We start from the raw sequence: 15,011 nt of genomic DNA, 5'->3' as shown, positions 1-15,011 counted from the left end.
TTCAATTACACTCGTGTTATCGGCTACCCGCCACCAGGCATCGGTTGCCAGATAGTGTTGCGAGAAATTTGTTGTGGATGAAGAGGAGTGGAGTTTGAAGTGTGGATCGTAAGGTGTGGCCGCAGGCAAACAGCATAAAAATCCGCCCATGAACTTATTCAGCATTATGATGTTAATGTGACTTGGTGTCACTGCTTCAAGTGCGAACAAAATAAATCAAATTTGCAACGTCTGAGTATGTGTGCGAGAGTGTTGAGTGCAAAATGATTTTTATAATACTAAATAAATAACAATGTGATAACGCGATTTTCGACAGCACCGCATACAGATACAAACGCGCAGTAATTTTTAATCGTAGTGTATAGTTCGCAAATCAAGTAAACGCAAGGAAATCGAAAATGTGAAAACAGGCCGCATACGACAAGCACACATACACACGCACACAGCCACATGCATACGCGCACACGTTGACACACGCACACACACAATGACCCAAAAAGGATGTCGAGCTGCGGCAGCCTATAGTAAATACGTTGTTGTTGCCCATGTCAATTGGGCCTGCTTTGTCGTCATAGATTGGGTCGATGAATGGCACTAAATGCGGCGCTGGGGCGCAGGATGCCATTGCCGTTATTACGTTTGACAGATAACAAAGGGAAATGAAGACGTCAGCATCGGATGAACTGGAAGTGGAAGTGGATGTCGAACTGCGGCCGGGGGCTCAACATGGCTATCTAATTAGTGAGGAGCAGGCGACGAAGGCAACGCTATTAACGATATATTTATTTACGCTGTGATAGTGAAATACCAAAAACACCAAACAAACAAAAGAACAAAACAAATGAAACGAAAAGAAAACCCAATAAAAAAAATAAACATGCCAAGAATCAAACGCAATATTTTCGCTGAAGCAAATTTTAATTGAAAATTGAAGAGAAAGACTAAAAAACAAAAACTAATTCAACAAAAAGCTTTAACAAAACACCAAGCAGAGACGACAGGAAGAAAAACTGTACTAATATTAACTCTAATTAATCTAGTAAGAAAACTAAAAAAAAAAAAAAAAAAAAAAACAAAAACAAAAAAACAGCACCAATTAGCGCTTAACCCTTAGATGAACTAGTCAATATGTTTAGCTAGTTACAATTTATACTTAACAATTACTTAGTGGCTTTAACTAAAACACCAAGCAACCAAAAACACCAACAACCAAAAACTCCAACAAAGGAAAAAAAAACAAAATCAAAGTTCAATTGAAAAGAAACTAACGAATATACGTTTAGGGAATTTCAATATAGATAAGCTTAGCCAAGTTACTTATTAAGTTTAGAGCAAATATACACATACATATATATACACATTATATATAAATATACACATACATATATCATATGTATAAATAATAAAGAGCCGCCACGCATACTGCAGCCCCCGCAGCAGGCCCTAAATCAAATTCATTCAGAAAACGTGCCATAAACCGGACTGCCAGACGTCGCTAAATGTCAAAGTCATAAAGAGAGCGATACAGAGGAAAACAAAGAAATAAAGGGAGAGAGAGAGAGTGAGGAAAAGAGTGAATGAGCGAACTTGCGCGTGGGAGCGCCTAAAAGCACGCCTTCGTGTGGATATCAAGTTAAAAGCTCAGCTTTGCTTCTGCTTAGTCAAGACACAAACCTCAAAATGGCAAACGCCACAACAACTGGAGGAACAACAGCATCAACAACGCATCTTGATGATGCGAGCAGCATGAGCGACGATGTTTTCGAGGATGCGGAAACGACCAAAGCACGCATCGAGGAGCTGCGCCGTCGCCCCTTTGGAGATGGCTGCTACAATCCGGTGGCAGCGCCGGTGTCGCAGCATCAGCACCATCATCATCACCACCCCAACACCAATCACAACAACAGCAGCAGCCAGCAGAGCCTGACGAGTAGCCATCATTACCATGACCATGATGCCATCATGGCTCCCGTTCAGCGCTCCGCCACCGGCTATCCGGGCTATCGGCCATCCCGCGAAGCAATGCAGATGTATGCCTACGGTAATGCGGACTACGAGCTGGAGGATGACTACGATGATGGCTGGCGCTCGTATCGCTACGACGAGGTGGACATGCATCAGACAGCGCCACCGGCCCATCAGCAGCCCTTCGACGACACCATCAATCACAAGACGATCCTGCTAGGTGACTCTGGCGTGGGCAAAACCTCCTTCCTGGTCAAATACAATACGGGCGAGTTTCGTTTGGGCTCCTTCTCTGCCACCGTTGGCATTGCACTAACGGTAAGTCCTAACAAATGAGAGAGAGAGAGAGTAAGTTAATGACTTTTAAGCAACGCATCTGTGCATCCTTCTCCCTTCACCTGTGCATGCCCAAAGTTTACGTTCCTGAGGCTTTCAAAAACACAGATAGATTCATAATCCTCTTTCGTGGCTTTGCTGTGCGCGCCTAGTTAAGCCCGTGACTGTCTGTGCTGGTGTGTGTTTGTGTGTGTATGAGTAACTGTAATTGAGCAGCAGCCGCAAGGGTTTTGTAAGCAACATATTGTTGTGTTGCGGGGCGTTTCATGTACTTCATGCTGAAATCTATTTATATCGCACACAAATCTCAGCAGCGCATTCGCATTGATTTTGTTGCTCCGATGGCATAAAAATAACTCCATAAAAGCGACACGTTAGGCTATGCCAGTATATGTATGGGTGGGTGTGTATGTATTGTGTATGTGGCTGTATGTGTGTATGGGTGTGTGTGTGTGTGAATGCGCACTTCATAACATTTACGACACGTCACGCATAAGCGATGGCAAAAGGTATCGCAACAATTTGATTGATTAGCTGATTACGACTTAGATCTAAGAGAGATTCTGTTGAAGGCTTAACGGAATTATTATTATAAAGCTCTCGTCAAAGTAAAAAGGATATTATTAATTAAAAAGTATAAGAGAATATTTGAGGGTAATAGATATACTCTTAAACAAACCATTTAAATTTAAATTATGTTTTATAATTTTCATTTAAATAAATAGAGGATGAAATATATATTCTTATATATTTTTCAATGAACTTACGAATATTCTACTTACAAAAAAGTTACCTCAATTTCAGTGGAATATTCCGAAATGAACGCTAAATTGCATTAATTCCAGCTGCAAGCTTTCGAGTGCGCCCTCAAGTAGGCAACGAATTTTGTATTCACAACCTGTTGCCGGCTTTCACTTTCGCAGTTCGCAGCACGAAGCAACGCAGCAGCAGCCGCAGCAGCAGCAGCAGCAGCAGCATGTCGGCCAGCAAGCCAATGAAGTTCAAGTGCAACAGTTATATTTTTCCAAGGTTCAACCCTGCCACCTGGTCCACATATTCGTGCCACACTCCAGCAGTCCCTTTGGACGCACTTCTGGCGCGTGCCCGACATTGGCTGTACGCATTTCTAGGCCAGGGCTGTTGCCACTGCTGTGCGAGCCGAAGTTGCACGAGCTCGATTCGGGCCAATAGCTGAAGCACTTTGGCGCTGGATGCTGTCGCCTGCTGCTTTCGATGATTCTGGCTGCGTGTTCAGTTTAGTTTTGTGCGCTGCTCTTGACGCTTCGATTGACGGTCGCGCAATTGCTCACACAGCATCCATTCAAATTTCAGTTACTGTGCACAGATTTTCAAACGGCATTGTCGTTGAGTAATGTAAAGTGAAAAAGAACGCTTCGAACATTGTGTTGTCAAACGCAAAGACTCACACATACACACGCACACAAGCACAGCTCCTTTCATACAGAAACGGCGCATTGAATGCTAAACAACTTCGTTGCATACTTTTGAGCGCACCACGACTTTGCTGCAACTTGCAACATTTTCAGTTATTGGCTGTTCAATGCTGTGTGTGCTTGAGTGCGTGTGTGTATGTGTGTGTGTCTGACTGTATATTATAGTGAATATGTCTGTGTGTGTTTGGGCTTTTTGATGTCTGCGCGTTTCAAAATAGATGAAAACAATTTATGGAAGGCAACTCATAAAAATTGATTTGTGCTTGTGTGTGTGTGTGTGTGTGTGTTTGAGTGTATATTAGAAATATGCCTTAATTAAATTATTGTTGCTTCACTTTGCAAATTTGTTTTGTGCAATAGTTAAAGTGTTTTTGGAAGTACTTAGAATTCTGTTTGATTTGTTCGAACATTTTTAAATAGATGAAAAGAAAATAGTCTAATAAGTAATTAAATTAGTTATTTATTTATTAGTTTAAAATTTTCCTATATCAATTGAATCATGCAAAACTCAAGCAAAACTACTACATTGAGCGTACAAATAATTTGATTTAATGCTAGCATTTATATCTCATATATACATCCATTGCACATAAATTTCACTAGAAATCCGATTTGTCGTACTCTCTTATTTATAGTCTGTTAATGCAGTCCCTCTGCAATTGACTGCGAATGTGATGTTTTTGTTGTTGTTGTTGTCTGTGTTGTCGGTGTTGTCGCACGCATCGACAGCTCGTTCGTTTGCTCGTTTTGCAGATGTCCTCGGGCGCATTTATCTTGCTCAACTGCGTATTAATTATACGCCTTCTGTGCATTCAATAATCGAAAGTCAATTTCTATTCCGTGTGGCCACTTGCATTGTCTGCAGGTAGCTCAAGTTCAAGGCTGGCTTAATTAAAAACCACTTTTCAAATTCCAGGCAGGAGCCTAGGGATTCCATGGAAACTGCTTCAGTTGCGACATTTTCCGTTGCGAAAGTTTTTACGGAAATGCAATTTAAGCCGATTACTATAGCAAATCTTTGCTGTTGTCAGTTGCTGTTGTTGTTGTTGTTACTGTGTTTGCTGTCGTATCCTCTTGTAGTCATGCTGCTGCAACTAGCTGTTGAGTGGCTTTCATCACAAATGCCATCATAAAACGTTTTACGGCAGCCGCACATCAATGTAAAGCTGTCCATTCGGTTGCCCAGCATTGGCTCGCCAGTTTCCTGTTAAAATAAACTGGAACGCCCACTCACGCACACGCCCACATATGGTGTGCTGAGCTGTGTTGTGCTGTGCTGTGCTCGGTGCCTGCCTGTGTGTGTTTTGGCCATTTCCTTAAAGCTGTCCATGCAATCAGCAAGCCATTGTCTGCTGCCAGCTGCGCCTCTTCGCTGCCCACTTTTAGCCGCCCGATTGAACGCATGATTGACTGTGTGTCTGCGTGTATTGAAACCGTGTACTTTGGAGGGGCATAGGCATTCCCCGTAAGTAGCCAGCCTTTGACGTAGGTAGAGTCTGCGCTTATGCTGCGTAGGCTTTACGAAACATGCTCAATCGGTCGTGAATGGAGGGTTCATTTCTGCTTCAGATTGATGTAATTACGCGCAGTCTGAAATGCTGCTCCTCGATTCATTCAGGCATCACGCAACTCTATTGTCGCTGACAATTTTCCAGTTCGAGCCATTGGAGCCGTTCGAGCCGTTGAAGCAGCTCGTTGCGATGGCAACCCAATTAAAAAGTTTTCTTATCACAGCATCCAGATTGCCAATGTAAAGTTGATTATATATAATTTTATGCTGCACTAATACGATAAGGTCATTTTTATGGGTCGATACACTGCGCAAAAAAAGGTGACCCAGCGAATGGAAGAGGTTGCGCCCGTTGGCCGAAAAGGTCGCACTTTAGAAAAGGATGCGGCTGAAAATAATAAATTTGATATTTGATACGTCGAGGGCAGATGACATAAACTAGCATGAATATGATAGGAAATATTTGAGACGGGAATTTGCTGATCTATTGACATTTATTTTCGCCAAATATTCGCAATTTATTTTCATTTAGGCGCCCTCTGGGGCCGCTCACACTGCGCTCTAATTGTCATGTAATGCACACTTTTTGCTGCTCCTTATTTTATGTAGTGGAGTCCTTGGGCTTCGAGTGATATCGGCTTACAATTTAAGCCCCGAGTACGTTGGTCCTGAGCCTCTCGCTGCAATTTCTGGGCCATAGTTCGCCGGGTCTTCAAGTGTAGTCAAGTCGGGGCACGTGCGGACAGGCGATGAACTTTATTTAAAGAGCTGCTGTGGCGCCGGGCAGCTGTAACTGGGACTTGGGCCCAATTACACGCAGACAGCGGCACTCCAGACGGTACGAAATAAGTTTCGCCCGGCTGGCTGCTATTCAGGCTTCGCATAAATATATTTTTGTGTATATAAAAACGTTTTCTTTCCTTCATTCTTTTTTAATGCCAACGTTTAAGACATTGAAGTGTGCCCGGGCAAAGGTGAATTGGCAGTACGATTTGCACACTACGCCGCCGTGCCAATCAACTGTTTGCCTCTGTCTCGTCGGCTGGTTTCTTGTGAAATTGTGAAACTATATGCGCACCAGCATTATGTAGTATTGACAATCCTATTATCCTCCTGTTTGACAGACGTTCAATACAGTAAAAAACAGAAAACAGCAAACTTTGCCGAACAAATGTCAATGCAAATATTTCGCTTGGCAGAAAAGTTTCATCAGCTGCAGCAAACGCAAAATTGTTGTTATTATTGATTTTAGCTACAGAAACGAGCATAAAATATATCGAATTTAAATGAGAATGTTCTAGTTGCATGACATTGAAATGGACAGTTCCAGGCAATGATCAAATTTCGTATGGAAAATCACAGAAACTTTCGACTTATGGGGCTTCCTAAAGCATTCCTAAACAAGGTTTTTTTTCCCCCAAAACAAACTGGATTTTCCATGTGAAATTTGCATTTAAATTTTATACTTTATTCATTTTGAAAAGTTTTTCGGGTCAGATAACGTGTTTGAGCAGGTTTTTCCCGCACACACATAACTTTTCCTAATGGCAAGTGAAAATTGTAAAACAGTTGCGTAAATAGACATGTGGGCTAATCACGTGGTTGCGCCGCTCTCGATGAAGCCTTTTCAATTCCCAATTATTGTCCAAAATGCTGCGCTGAGGCGTGCGTTTGTTGGCTTTTGTGGTTTCTGCTTGCCAACTGTTGATTTAGCGACGGTGGTCCACCTAACTCCCGGACTATAATCCGGCCATTCGGCCGTGCGTGCGTGTGTCTGTGTCAGTGTGTGTGAGTGTGAGTGTGGGTGTCAACGACAATAGCAGCAACATTTGTGGTCCTGGGGGAAAGCTAACCTTGCGCGGTTTCGGTTTTCGTCCTGGCTTGCGACGCTGCTGTTGGCAAGCCAATTACATTCAATTTGCACCTGTGCACCTGTCTACCTGTACAGTACCCAATGGGCCCGCTGTGCCTGTGTCTAACTGCCTTTTGGCTCTTTTTAAAGTTCCGCCTGCTGCTGAGTTCTGAATTTTAACTTGCTTTTGCTCAACTGGCCAAAGTAAATTAGAACTGACGAAGTTTATTAAATTTTCAGCGACTGTATTATGATTACGGTGGACTATATATAGAGCTCTATTATTTGTTGTGGTTGTTGTTATGCGTATACTTTGAACTTTGTTGTTTTTATTTTTATTTTTATTTTTTTTATGATTTTTAATGAGTTTTTTAGGGCAAAAGTTTTGTCTTTTGCTTTATGCGCTGCCTCAGCAAAGTTGGCAACCCGATTTCGATTCACAAATTCGAGTCGAGTTGTCGAGTTGAAGTTGGGTCCGGGGACTGAGTGAGCTATTGCTGTGGTGGGTTTGCTGTTGGGACTGTGCGTCATTATGGGGCTTGGATTATGATAACGATGATGATGATGATGATTCTGATTCTGATGATGATGATGATGGGTAGCAGTTAGTTTATTGATTTATTGCGTACGCTGGCGTGTTTGAAATTGAATCAAGCCAATTTGCATTTGCACCTTTATACAGCAGCGAATTGATTGTCTTGCGGATTGAAAGTGGCATATTCGAGCGGTTTCAGAGATGCGACGTCAGCAAACGCGCTATCGCAGCGACTCCATCGCTGGCACCAGCACTGGAGCAACTCGCAAGGCATCGCTGGTCACTAGTGTGAGCAACGCCTCGCCCACGCGCCGCGAGTCGCTGGTGAAGCCCACCTGGCAGCACATTACACCTGGCCAGCTGCCGCCCAAGACCCTGGACAAGATCAACGGCATCGCCTCGGATGATTCGGATGACGATGGCTATCCCAAGCGTCGGCCCAGCGTCATTGTGCATCAGCGCCAGCAGTCGCTGTCCCAGCAGCCGCTGCTGCCGGAATACATGAGCCCATCGCAACTCTATCGCGATCATCTCCAGCAGCAACAGCAGCAGCAGCAGCAACAACAACAACAGCAGCAGCAGCAGACGTCGTCCCAGGCTCAGTCGCAGTCGAGTGGAAATGGTTTCAGCAGCAGATTTCTAAACAGCATGCGAATCAACGCAGCTGCCGAGCAGCAGCCGCTCCTGGATACTGGAGGAGGCGGAGGTGGAGGTGGAGGCGCAGGCGCTGGCGGTGGGGCGGAAGGTAGCGCGGCTGCTGCTGCACCTGGCAGCGATGGCGCCGGTGCCACGCTCTGCAAATCAGCTGGACGTGCGCTCATACGCATGATTTCCTCGACACCTGGCCAGGACGAGGATGAGGATTTCGATATCATGGGCAAGGTGACAATGAAACACACACAAATACACACACACTAACCAACACGACACGTTCACCCGCAGCCGACATGAACCTTAAGTGCGCACGACCAAAAGCCTGTTGACTCTGACAATTTGCATTACAAAAAGGACGACAGCAAACGAAATTCCCGAAATTTATAAGTATTTATAAGCGGCTAAACAGGCTGCCAAATCCCAGCCAAGGCTCTTTATCAGGGCCTGAGCCGCAAATTGATTTACGTGCAGCTCAGTCTGACTGATTATCTGTCCGCTTGTCTGACAGTCTGACTGTCTCTCTGTTTGTCTGTTCGCCCGTGTGCCTGGCTGACTCCTGCGTCTTTAACGACTTCGCCTCGTGTTATTTGCAGTCGCATTATTTGTACGATTTTACGACATTCCTGATTTACAATGCCATTTACATAAGCAGCTCAAAAATAAAGTCATCAAATGCTAAAAAGAGGGAAATTAAACAATAGACTTTTCTGTTGCTCTCTGCAAAGGCAACAGAGAATCGCAGTGCGAACTAAATTTTGGAATTTCGCTGTCAACATGTTGTCGCTGGGCCTCAGCTCGGCCGCGTGTGTCCTTCAGTGTGTCCTGTCAATAAATGGCGGCTACTGCGCTGCTAAAACAGTTTTGCTTTATGCTTTTCATTAGCGCAATTCGCTGGAATTACGACAAATGGTCCGGCACCGGCTGCGACTGCTGTCTCGCCCAACTGTACAGGCATAAAAAGGCAAGAAATAATAATCATCAATATGAAACAATAAAGCAAAAGAAAGCAAAGTTAATGCGCAGCTTAAATGCACTCAAAAGCAAATTCACTGCAATTTCGATTGTGAGCGAAATTCCCGGAAATTAATGGAGTTTCCAGTAAAAAAAGCTCAGCTAGCTATGACTAAAATATTCTATTACTGCTTCTAGTTAAATGAAAAACTAAAACTAATATATTTAACTACATACATACTACATATATATATTTGGCTTTGCTACTTCTGTTTGGCCAAGCTTTTTCAGCTGGCAAACAAACTTCACGCTCAGCGCAAACATTTGCATAAGTTATACGAGCTGCGTTGCGTATACGCCGTGTGTGTGTGTGTGCGCCGTCAAATGATTAAGTTTTGCGTAAAATACGCAAATTAGTTGGTTTATTTGCAGAGGTCAAAGGCAGCGCCATTTCCCAATGCTGTTAATTACGAGCTGAGAGCCTATTTAAATAGCAAAGCAAGTTCTATGAAACTCCAAACTGGATTGTGCATATACTATATAAGAAGCGTTTCAAATATCTGTTTCATTGCCCGAAGCATGCCATTTCTCTTGTTGCTCGCTGAAGCTAAGCTGTTTTTAATCACGGTGCAGTAAAGTAAAAAACAGAACAGACTCTGAATGTCGACAAAAACAGGTCGCTATTATTTTTATGAACTTGAACGCTTCAGTAAACATTTCATGGCAGAAACCAGAAGCAGGAGCTGTGGCACGCTCTCAAGTGCTTTAAGGTCGGGCTTAATAGTTAATATACATTAGAAATTTACAAAATATTAAGATGAACTTGAACTTGGCTTTAATTAGCATTAATGTTTCACATTTAGATATACATTAACGCAGCGCTAAACGTTTTCACTTTATTCCTAAGCATTATTTAAATTTGGAGCACATTTTATAAATCAAGCATCTGCCATTCCAGACTTGAGATGCGCATTGCAGCTTCAGTTTCGTGGAATCTCCAGCGTGGCATGTTGATATAGCATTGGAGTTAAGTTTTAATTGCTTGCTGCTGCTGCGGCGGCGCTGCTGCTGCGCTGCTGCTGCTGTAGCAACCAATTTAGGCGAGAGCAGTCAGCTAAATCAACAGCAGCCGCAGAGCAAGTCCGCTGTCTGCTGCTTTTATTTTATTTTTGGGGTTTCCTTTTGAAGCTTAGTAAATATATACATATTTATATACATATACATATACATATACAGCTACATTATGTTGGCCTGGCATATGCTACATACATGCACACATAAATTATTTTTGTATAATGCTCAATGTATTTTTCTTCATTTACACTCACTCACACTCATACTCGCACATGCTTGTTGTTGTTGGCCAGGTCATAATGCTGGGCGACTCGGGAGTGGGCAAAACGTCGCTTTTGATTCGATTTCGCGATGGTCGCTATGTGCCCAGCTATTTTCTGAGCACAGTTGGCATTGATTTTAGGGTAAGCGATTTCTCTCTCTCTCTCTCTCTCTCTCTCTCTCTCTCTCTCTCTCTCTCTCTCTCTCACTCTCTTTCTCTGTGTGTGTTACTGTTGTGTTTATTGTTGTTACTAATTGTTGTGTGTCTCTCTCTCTCTCTTTCAATCTCTCTGTCTGTCTGTCTATCTCTTTCTCTCTATCTGTACACCCCATTCCGTTTACCAACTGTTGTGTCTGTCTGTACGCTGTCAACAGTTGTCAAGGCTTTGAATACAATTTTCACCTGCTTACACATTAACTTTTTCTTCATCTGTGTTGTCTGTGTGACTGTGTGTGTCTGTGTGTGTGTGTGCAAATAAGTTTATCTAACTTCTTCTTCCCCTGTTAACACCCTTTCTTCCTTTCACTGTGCCTGTCCAATCCAAACAAACCGCAGCTGCTGCCAGCGACTGCTAACTGTAATTCCCTCTAATCGATGTTGTTTATCCAGCTATGTGTTAACTGTATCTGTATTCTCTGCTCAGCTACATATTGTACATATTACAGGTCATCCAAATGTCGGCTATTGCTTATACTTGATTCTGTCTGTGTCTGTGTGTGTGTGTGTGTGTGTGTGTGCAGTGCTTTGTCTGTTTGTTTTGCGGTTTTCATGTTCTTCAGCTGCTGTGGCGTTTCTCTTTAGTAAAATATTTTCCCGCCAGCTTAGCTCGTGTTCAAGCTGCCCCCAACCCCTTACCCCCTATCACCTACCCAGCCCCAACCTCCACCCAGCTGCTCTGTGCCTCCAAGTTGCCGGCGTTGCTGCGGCAAAAGTTCTTCTTTATTACAAAAGCATATGAACTTGAAAAGGACTTGTTGATGGTTGTGTGTCTGTCTCTGTCTGTGTGTGTGTGTGTGTGTGTGTGTGTGTGTGTGTGTGTGTGTGTGTTTGTGTCCTCCCAGCCTGTCTGTCTCCCTCTGTGTTGTACACTTGTTGTTACTCGTATTTAAGTTGATGTTGTTGCTTTTATTATGCTTATTATTGTGGGGTTTTTGTTTCAACTTCTAGAGGTTTTATTATCGTGAAAATTGCCGAGGGCTCACATGGCACATAAATTTATGAAAGCGCAATAATACTACAAGTATTCGCCATGTCTGCCATTAGCAATATAAATGTCCTTTGGACAATTGCCAGCTCATTGAATGGACACGTGCGGCTATTTTTGCCTTTCAACTTTTGCTCCGTCAAATTCCGTAGCATAAATGCGCGCATCTCGTTTCTATTATGATTTTTGTTGTCTTGACGACCGATTGAAGGTTGCAACGAAATGAAATTGAATAAATTTTATGAAAATCTAAACTAGAGCAAATAAATGTTGCGTGAAATAGAGCGAAAAGAAATTACATATTTAATGTATAATGCAACGGAAAACATTTAATTTTTAATAATTTATTTTGTATGCTAATTTTGTGTAATAAATATATAATTTGAACATATTGAAACTTGCGACTTTTTAGTGTATGTTTTTTTTTTTCTCGAACATAATCTTTGAACTCGTGAATTTAATACGCGCCAAGCCTGGGGATATGCAATACACACAGCCTTATGTGATATGTATGTACGTACTTATGTATTCAGTTTTCATTTTGCCTTGAATACATCATTGAAATATTCATTATTTATGTAGACCGTTTCCACTGTGCTTCACTAAATGAATTTCACAGTAAATTATATTCAATGTTGGCTCAGTGCATTGACTTTTTGTTTACTTAGCTAGAAAGTTGACGTTTGCTTTCGATTTGTTTTTGCTTTCTTTTTGATATGCTTTTTTTTTTCTTTTTTTCATACAATAAAAGCAAGTCAATGTGGCTGTCATCCACACACACACACACATATAGACATATACATATCTTGATGATGTTTGTCTTATTGCCCGCTTTCATTGTATGTTATGTAGACTGACTGTCTGAGTAGTCACTGATTAGCGCTGGTGCTTGCCCTCCGCCTTGAGGTCAAGAATGATGCTGAATCTGCATGTTAACTGTAGATGTATTCATGTAATTTTAGCACCTGATATGTATCCACTTTGGGCCAACGCTACGTATACTCCATGTGCCCCTGAACCCATTTAATTAAGTATACGCAGAGCCATCTGTGCCCTATCTCTCCCTATCTCTCCCTCTCTCTCTCTCTCATTCTCTCTTTATAAACATATATCTCTTACATTTGGCGTTCCCTTTGGCATGCACATTTTGTAAATTAATTGCATTTCGCATCACAATGAAGTTTTCAGGGCAATAACAAATTCTTTTTACATAACATCTGCCGCATAACTCGATTGCAGAACAAGGTGGTCGTTGTCGATGGCACGCGCGTCAAGCTACAGATCTGGGATACGGCCGGACAGGAGCGCTTTCGCAGCGTAACCCACGCCTATTATCGCGATGCCCACGGTGAGTGCAACAGCTGCTGCAATTGAGTTTTGGGCCTCTGATGCGATTTCCCATTATTTTCTTTGTTAATTTCCGGCTGCTGCAGCGCTGCTGCTGCTGTACGATGTGACCAACAAGACCACCTACGACAACATACGCGCCTGGCTGGGCGAGATACGTGAGTACGCGCAGGAGGACGTTGTCATCGTTTTAATAGGTGAGATTCACTTTGCCGGCGAGGAATACAAAATAGATTTGATTAAAGGCAGCTTTTAGCAGCTACAGTTGCTGCTGCAGTTGCAGCTGCAGCGGTTGGGTTGCCAACTGTTGGTCACTTGATTTAATTACGAGTTTAAACTTTGCAACTTTTGTCGCACTCCACATGCCACATGCAACATGCCCTGCTTTGGCCGCCCTTCTGATCCGCACACAGGCAACAAGGCCGATTGCAGCAGCAGCGAGCGGCAGGTGAAGCGCGAGGATGGCGAGCGACTAGGACGGGAGCACGACGTACCATTCATGGAGACATCTGCCAAGACCGGACTCAATGTGGAGCTGGCATTCACAGCGGTGGCCAGGTGAGACACTAAATAAATTGACTTGAAAGCGAGTTAGACTAGAGTTTCTAATAAGCTCTAAAGTTGTTCTGCATTTGACTTTAATACAGTTCGGTTTCAGTTAAAAATTTATTACTTTTCCCACTTCCCCTTTCTGTAATCGATGTACTAATACACACGTCCATTCGCTTCGCCTTTCTCTCCACAGGCAGCTGAAGAGTCGCGGCTACGAGCATGGCGATGATGGAAAATTCAATGTGCATGATTTTGTGCGTGACAATACAAAGGCTCGGTCTGTTTGTGCTCAATGCAGGAACATGTAAATTGTTTCTCTTCCAGCACAATGAAAACTTTGCACAAAACCCACAAAAAAGAGCTCACAAAACAAAGCGCAAATTTGTACAAAAAGAAAAACTTTGCAAAACCCAAAAAAAAATGAGAAAGAAATGGAATGAATAATGCCAAATCGACAGAAAAGAAAAATACAAATAATTGGTTATTCATAGGGCACGCGTGAGGCAAACATTTTAGGAAGCTCCTAACGGGAATGTGTTTGTGTGTAAATTGATGTATGAGGAGGATACAAGTAGAGAGGGGATCGGAATTGTATAAGTGGGCGTTTAATATTGGATAATATATATACATGAATACATATACAGATATATCTATATACAAACAAGTACATACTTTATTTTTTGGCGAGGATAATAGAAAAGTCCTTGCAGGAAACGAACAAACCCAAATGGCGCAAAGTGCAGCAAAATCATGCATCATTGATATTTGTCCAGCACGTCGTCGATAAATCGGGCGCTCTAATTTGTATTTGTTATAACCGCGTTGTAAGCTGTTAGTGGCTGAAAACAATATGTGCGAATCGAGCATTTGCCACACGTATATTATATAAAGGCATTGCCCAGAAGCAACCAATCTAGATTGAACCAAACCCAATTAATGAGAAACAATCACTCAATTTACCTTAACAAAAACTATTAATTGTATTTATTGAGACTTCTGTTTTATTATGTATCGTTAAGTGTTATGCCTACCGTTAAGTTTTAAAAACCCCACACCTAAATGAAAACGGGAAAAAAATGATAAGGAGATCTTTAATGTTTAATGACTACAACTATTTTAAATTATTTACACCAGTGAAAAGAAACAAAAATAAAAGAAAATTTAACTATCAAATACTCTATGCAATTAAGTTAGCTAAATCTCTATGTAAAGTTTGGCATGTTCTATATGCAATACAATATATGCAGTTAATCACTACAACTACTCAACTACGGATGCATTCGGAATACCAACGCAAACTTTATATCATATAAAA

The 15,011-nt window shown here is 42.3% G+C and overlaps 1 protein-coding gene across 8 annotated transcripts; it reads left to right on the top strand.

The window, feature by feature from the left end:
• Positions 1-89: 89 nt before the first annotated feature.
• Positions 90-14,871, top strand: Rab26 (RAS oncogene family member Rab26). 8 transcript variants are annotated; one of them, XM_018008212.2, is made up of 7 exons: positions 2,149-2,283; positions 7,803-8,534; positions 10,625-10,735; positions 13,037-13,145; positions 13,231-13,341; positions 13,558-13,702; positions 13,890-14,871. In XM_018008212.2, the coding sequence occupies exons 2-7, from the start codon at positions 7,854-7,856 to the stop codon at positions 14,002-14,004; spliced, it is 1,272 nt and encodes a 423-aa protein (XP_017863701.1). In that variant the 5' UTR covers positions 2,149-2,283; positions 7,803-7,853; the 3' UTR covers positions 14,005-14,871. The 8 variants fall into 8 exon arrangements, with proteins under 8 accessions (XP_089322996.1, XP_017863704.1, XP_017863701.1 ...); XM_089466869.1 differs by having other exon boundaries at positions 2,154-2,283; positions 7,800-8,534; XM_018008210.2 differs by lacking the exon at positions 2,149-2,283 and adding an exon at positions 2,304-3,675.
• The last annotated feature ends 140 nt before the right edge of the window (positions 14,872-15,011 follow it).

This window comes from Drosophila arizonae, chromosome 4 (assembly GCF_054131065.1).
Source record: "Drosophila arizonae isolate 15081-1271.41 chromosome 4, UAZ_ARI_1.0, whole genome shotgun sequence".
In the NCBI taxonomy this organism is placed as follows: domain Eukaryota; kingdom Metazoa; phylum Arthropoda; class Insecta; order Diptera; family Drosophilidae; genus Drosophila; species Drosophila arizonae.
The sequence above is the reverse complement of the archived record's forward strand: the minus strand, read 5'-3'. Positions and strand labels throughout refer to the sequence as shown.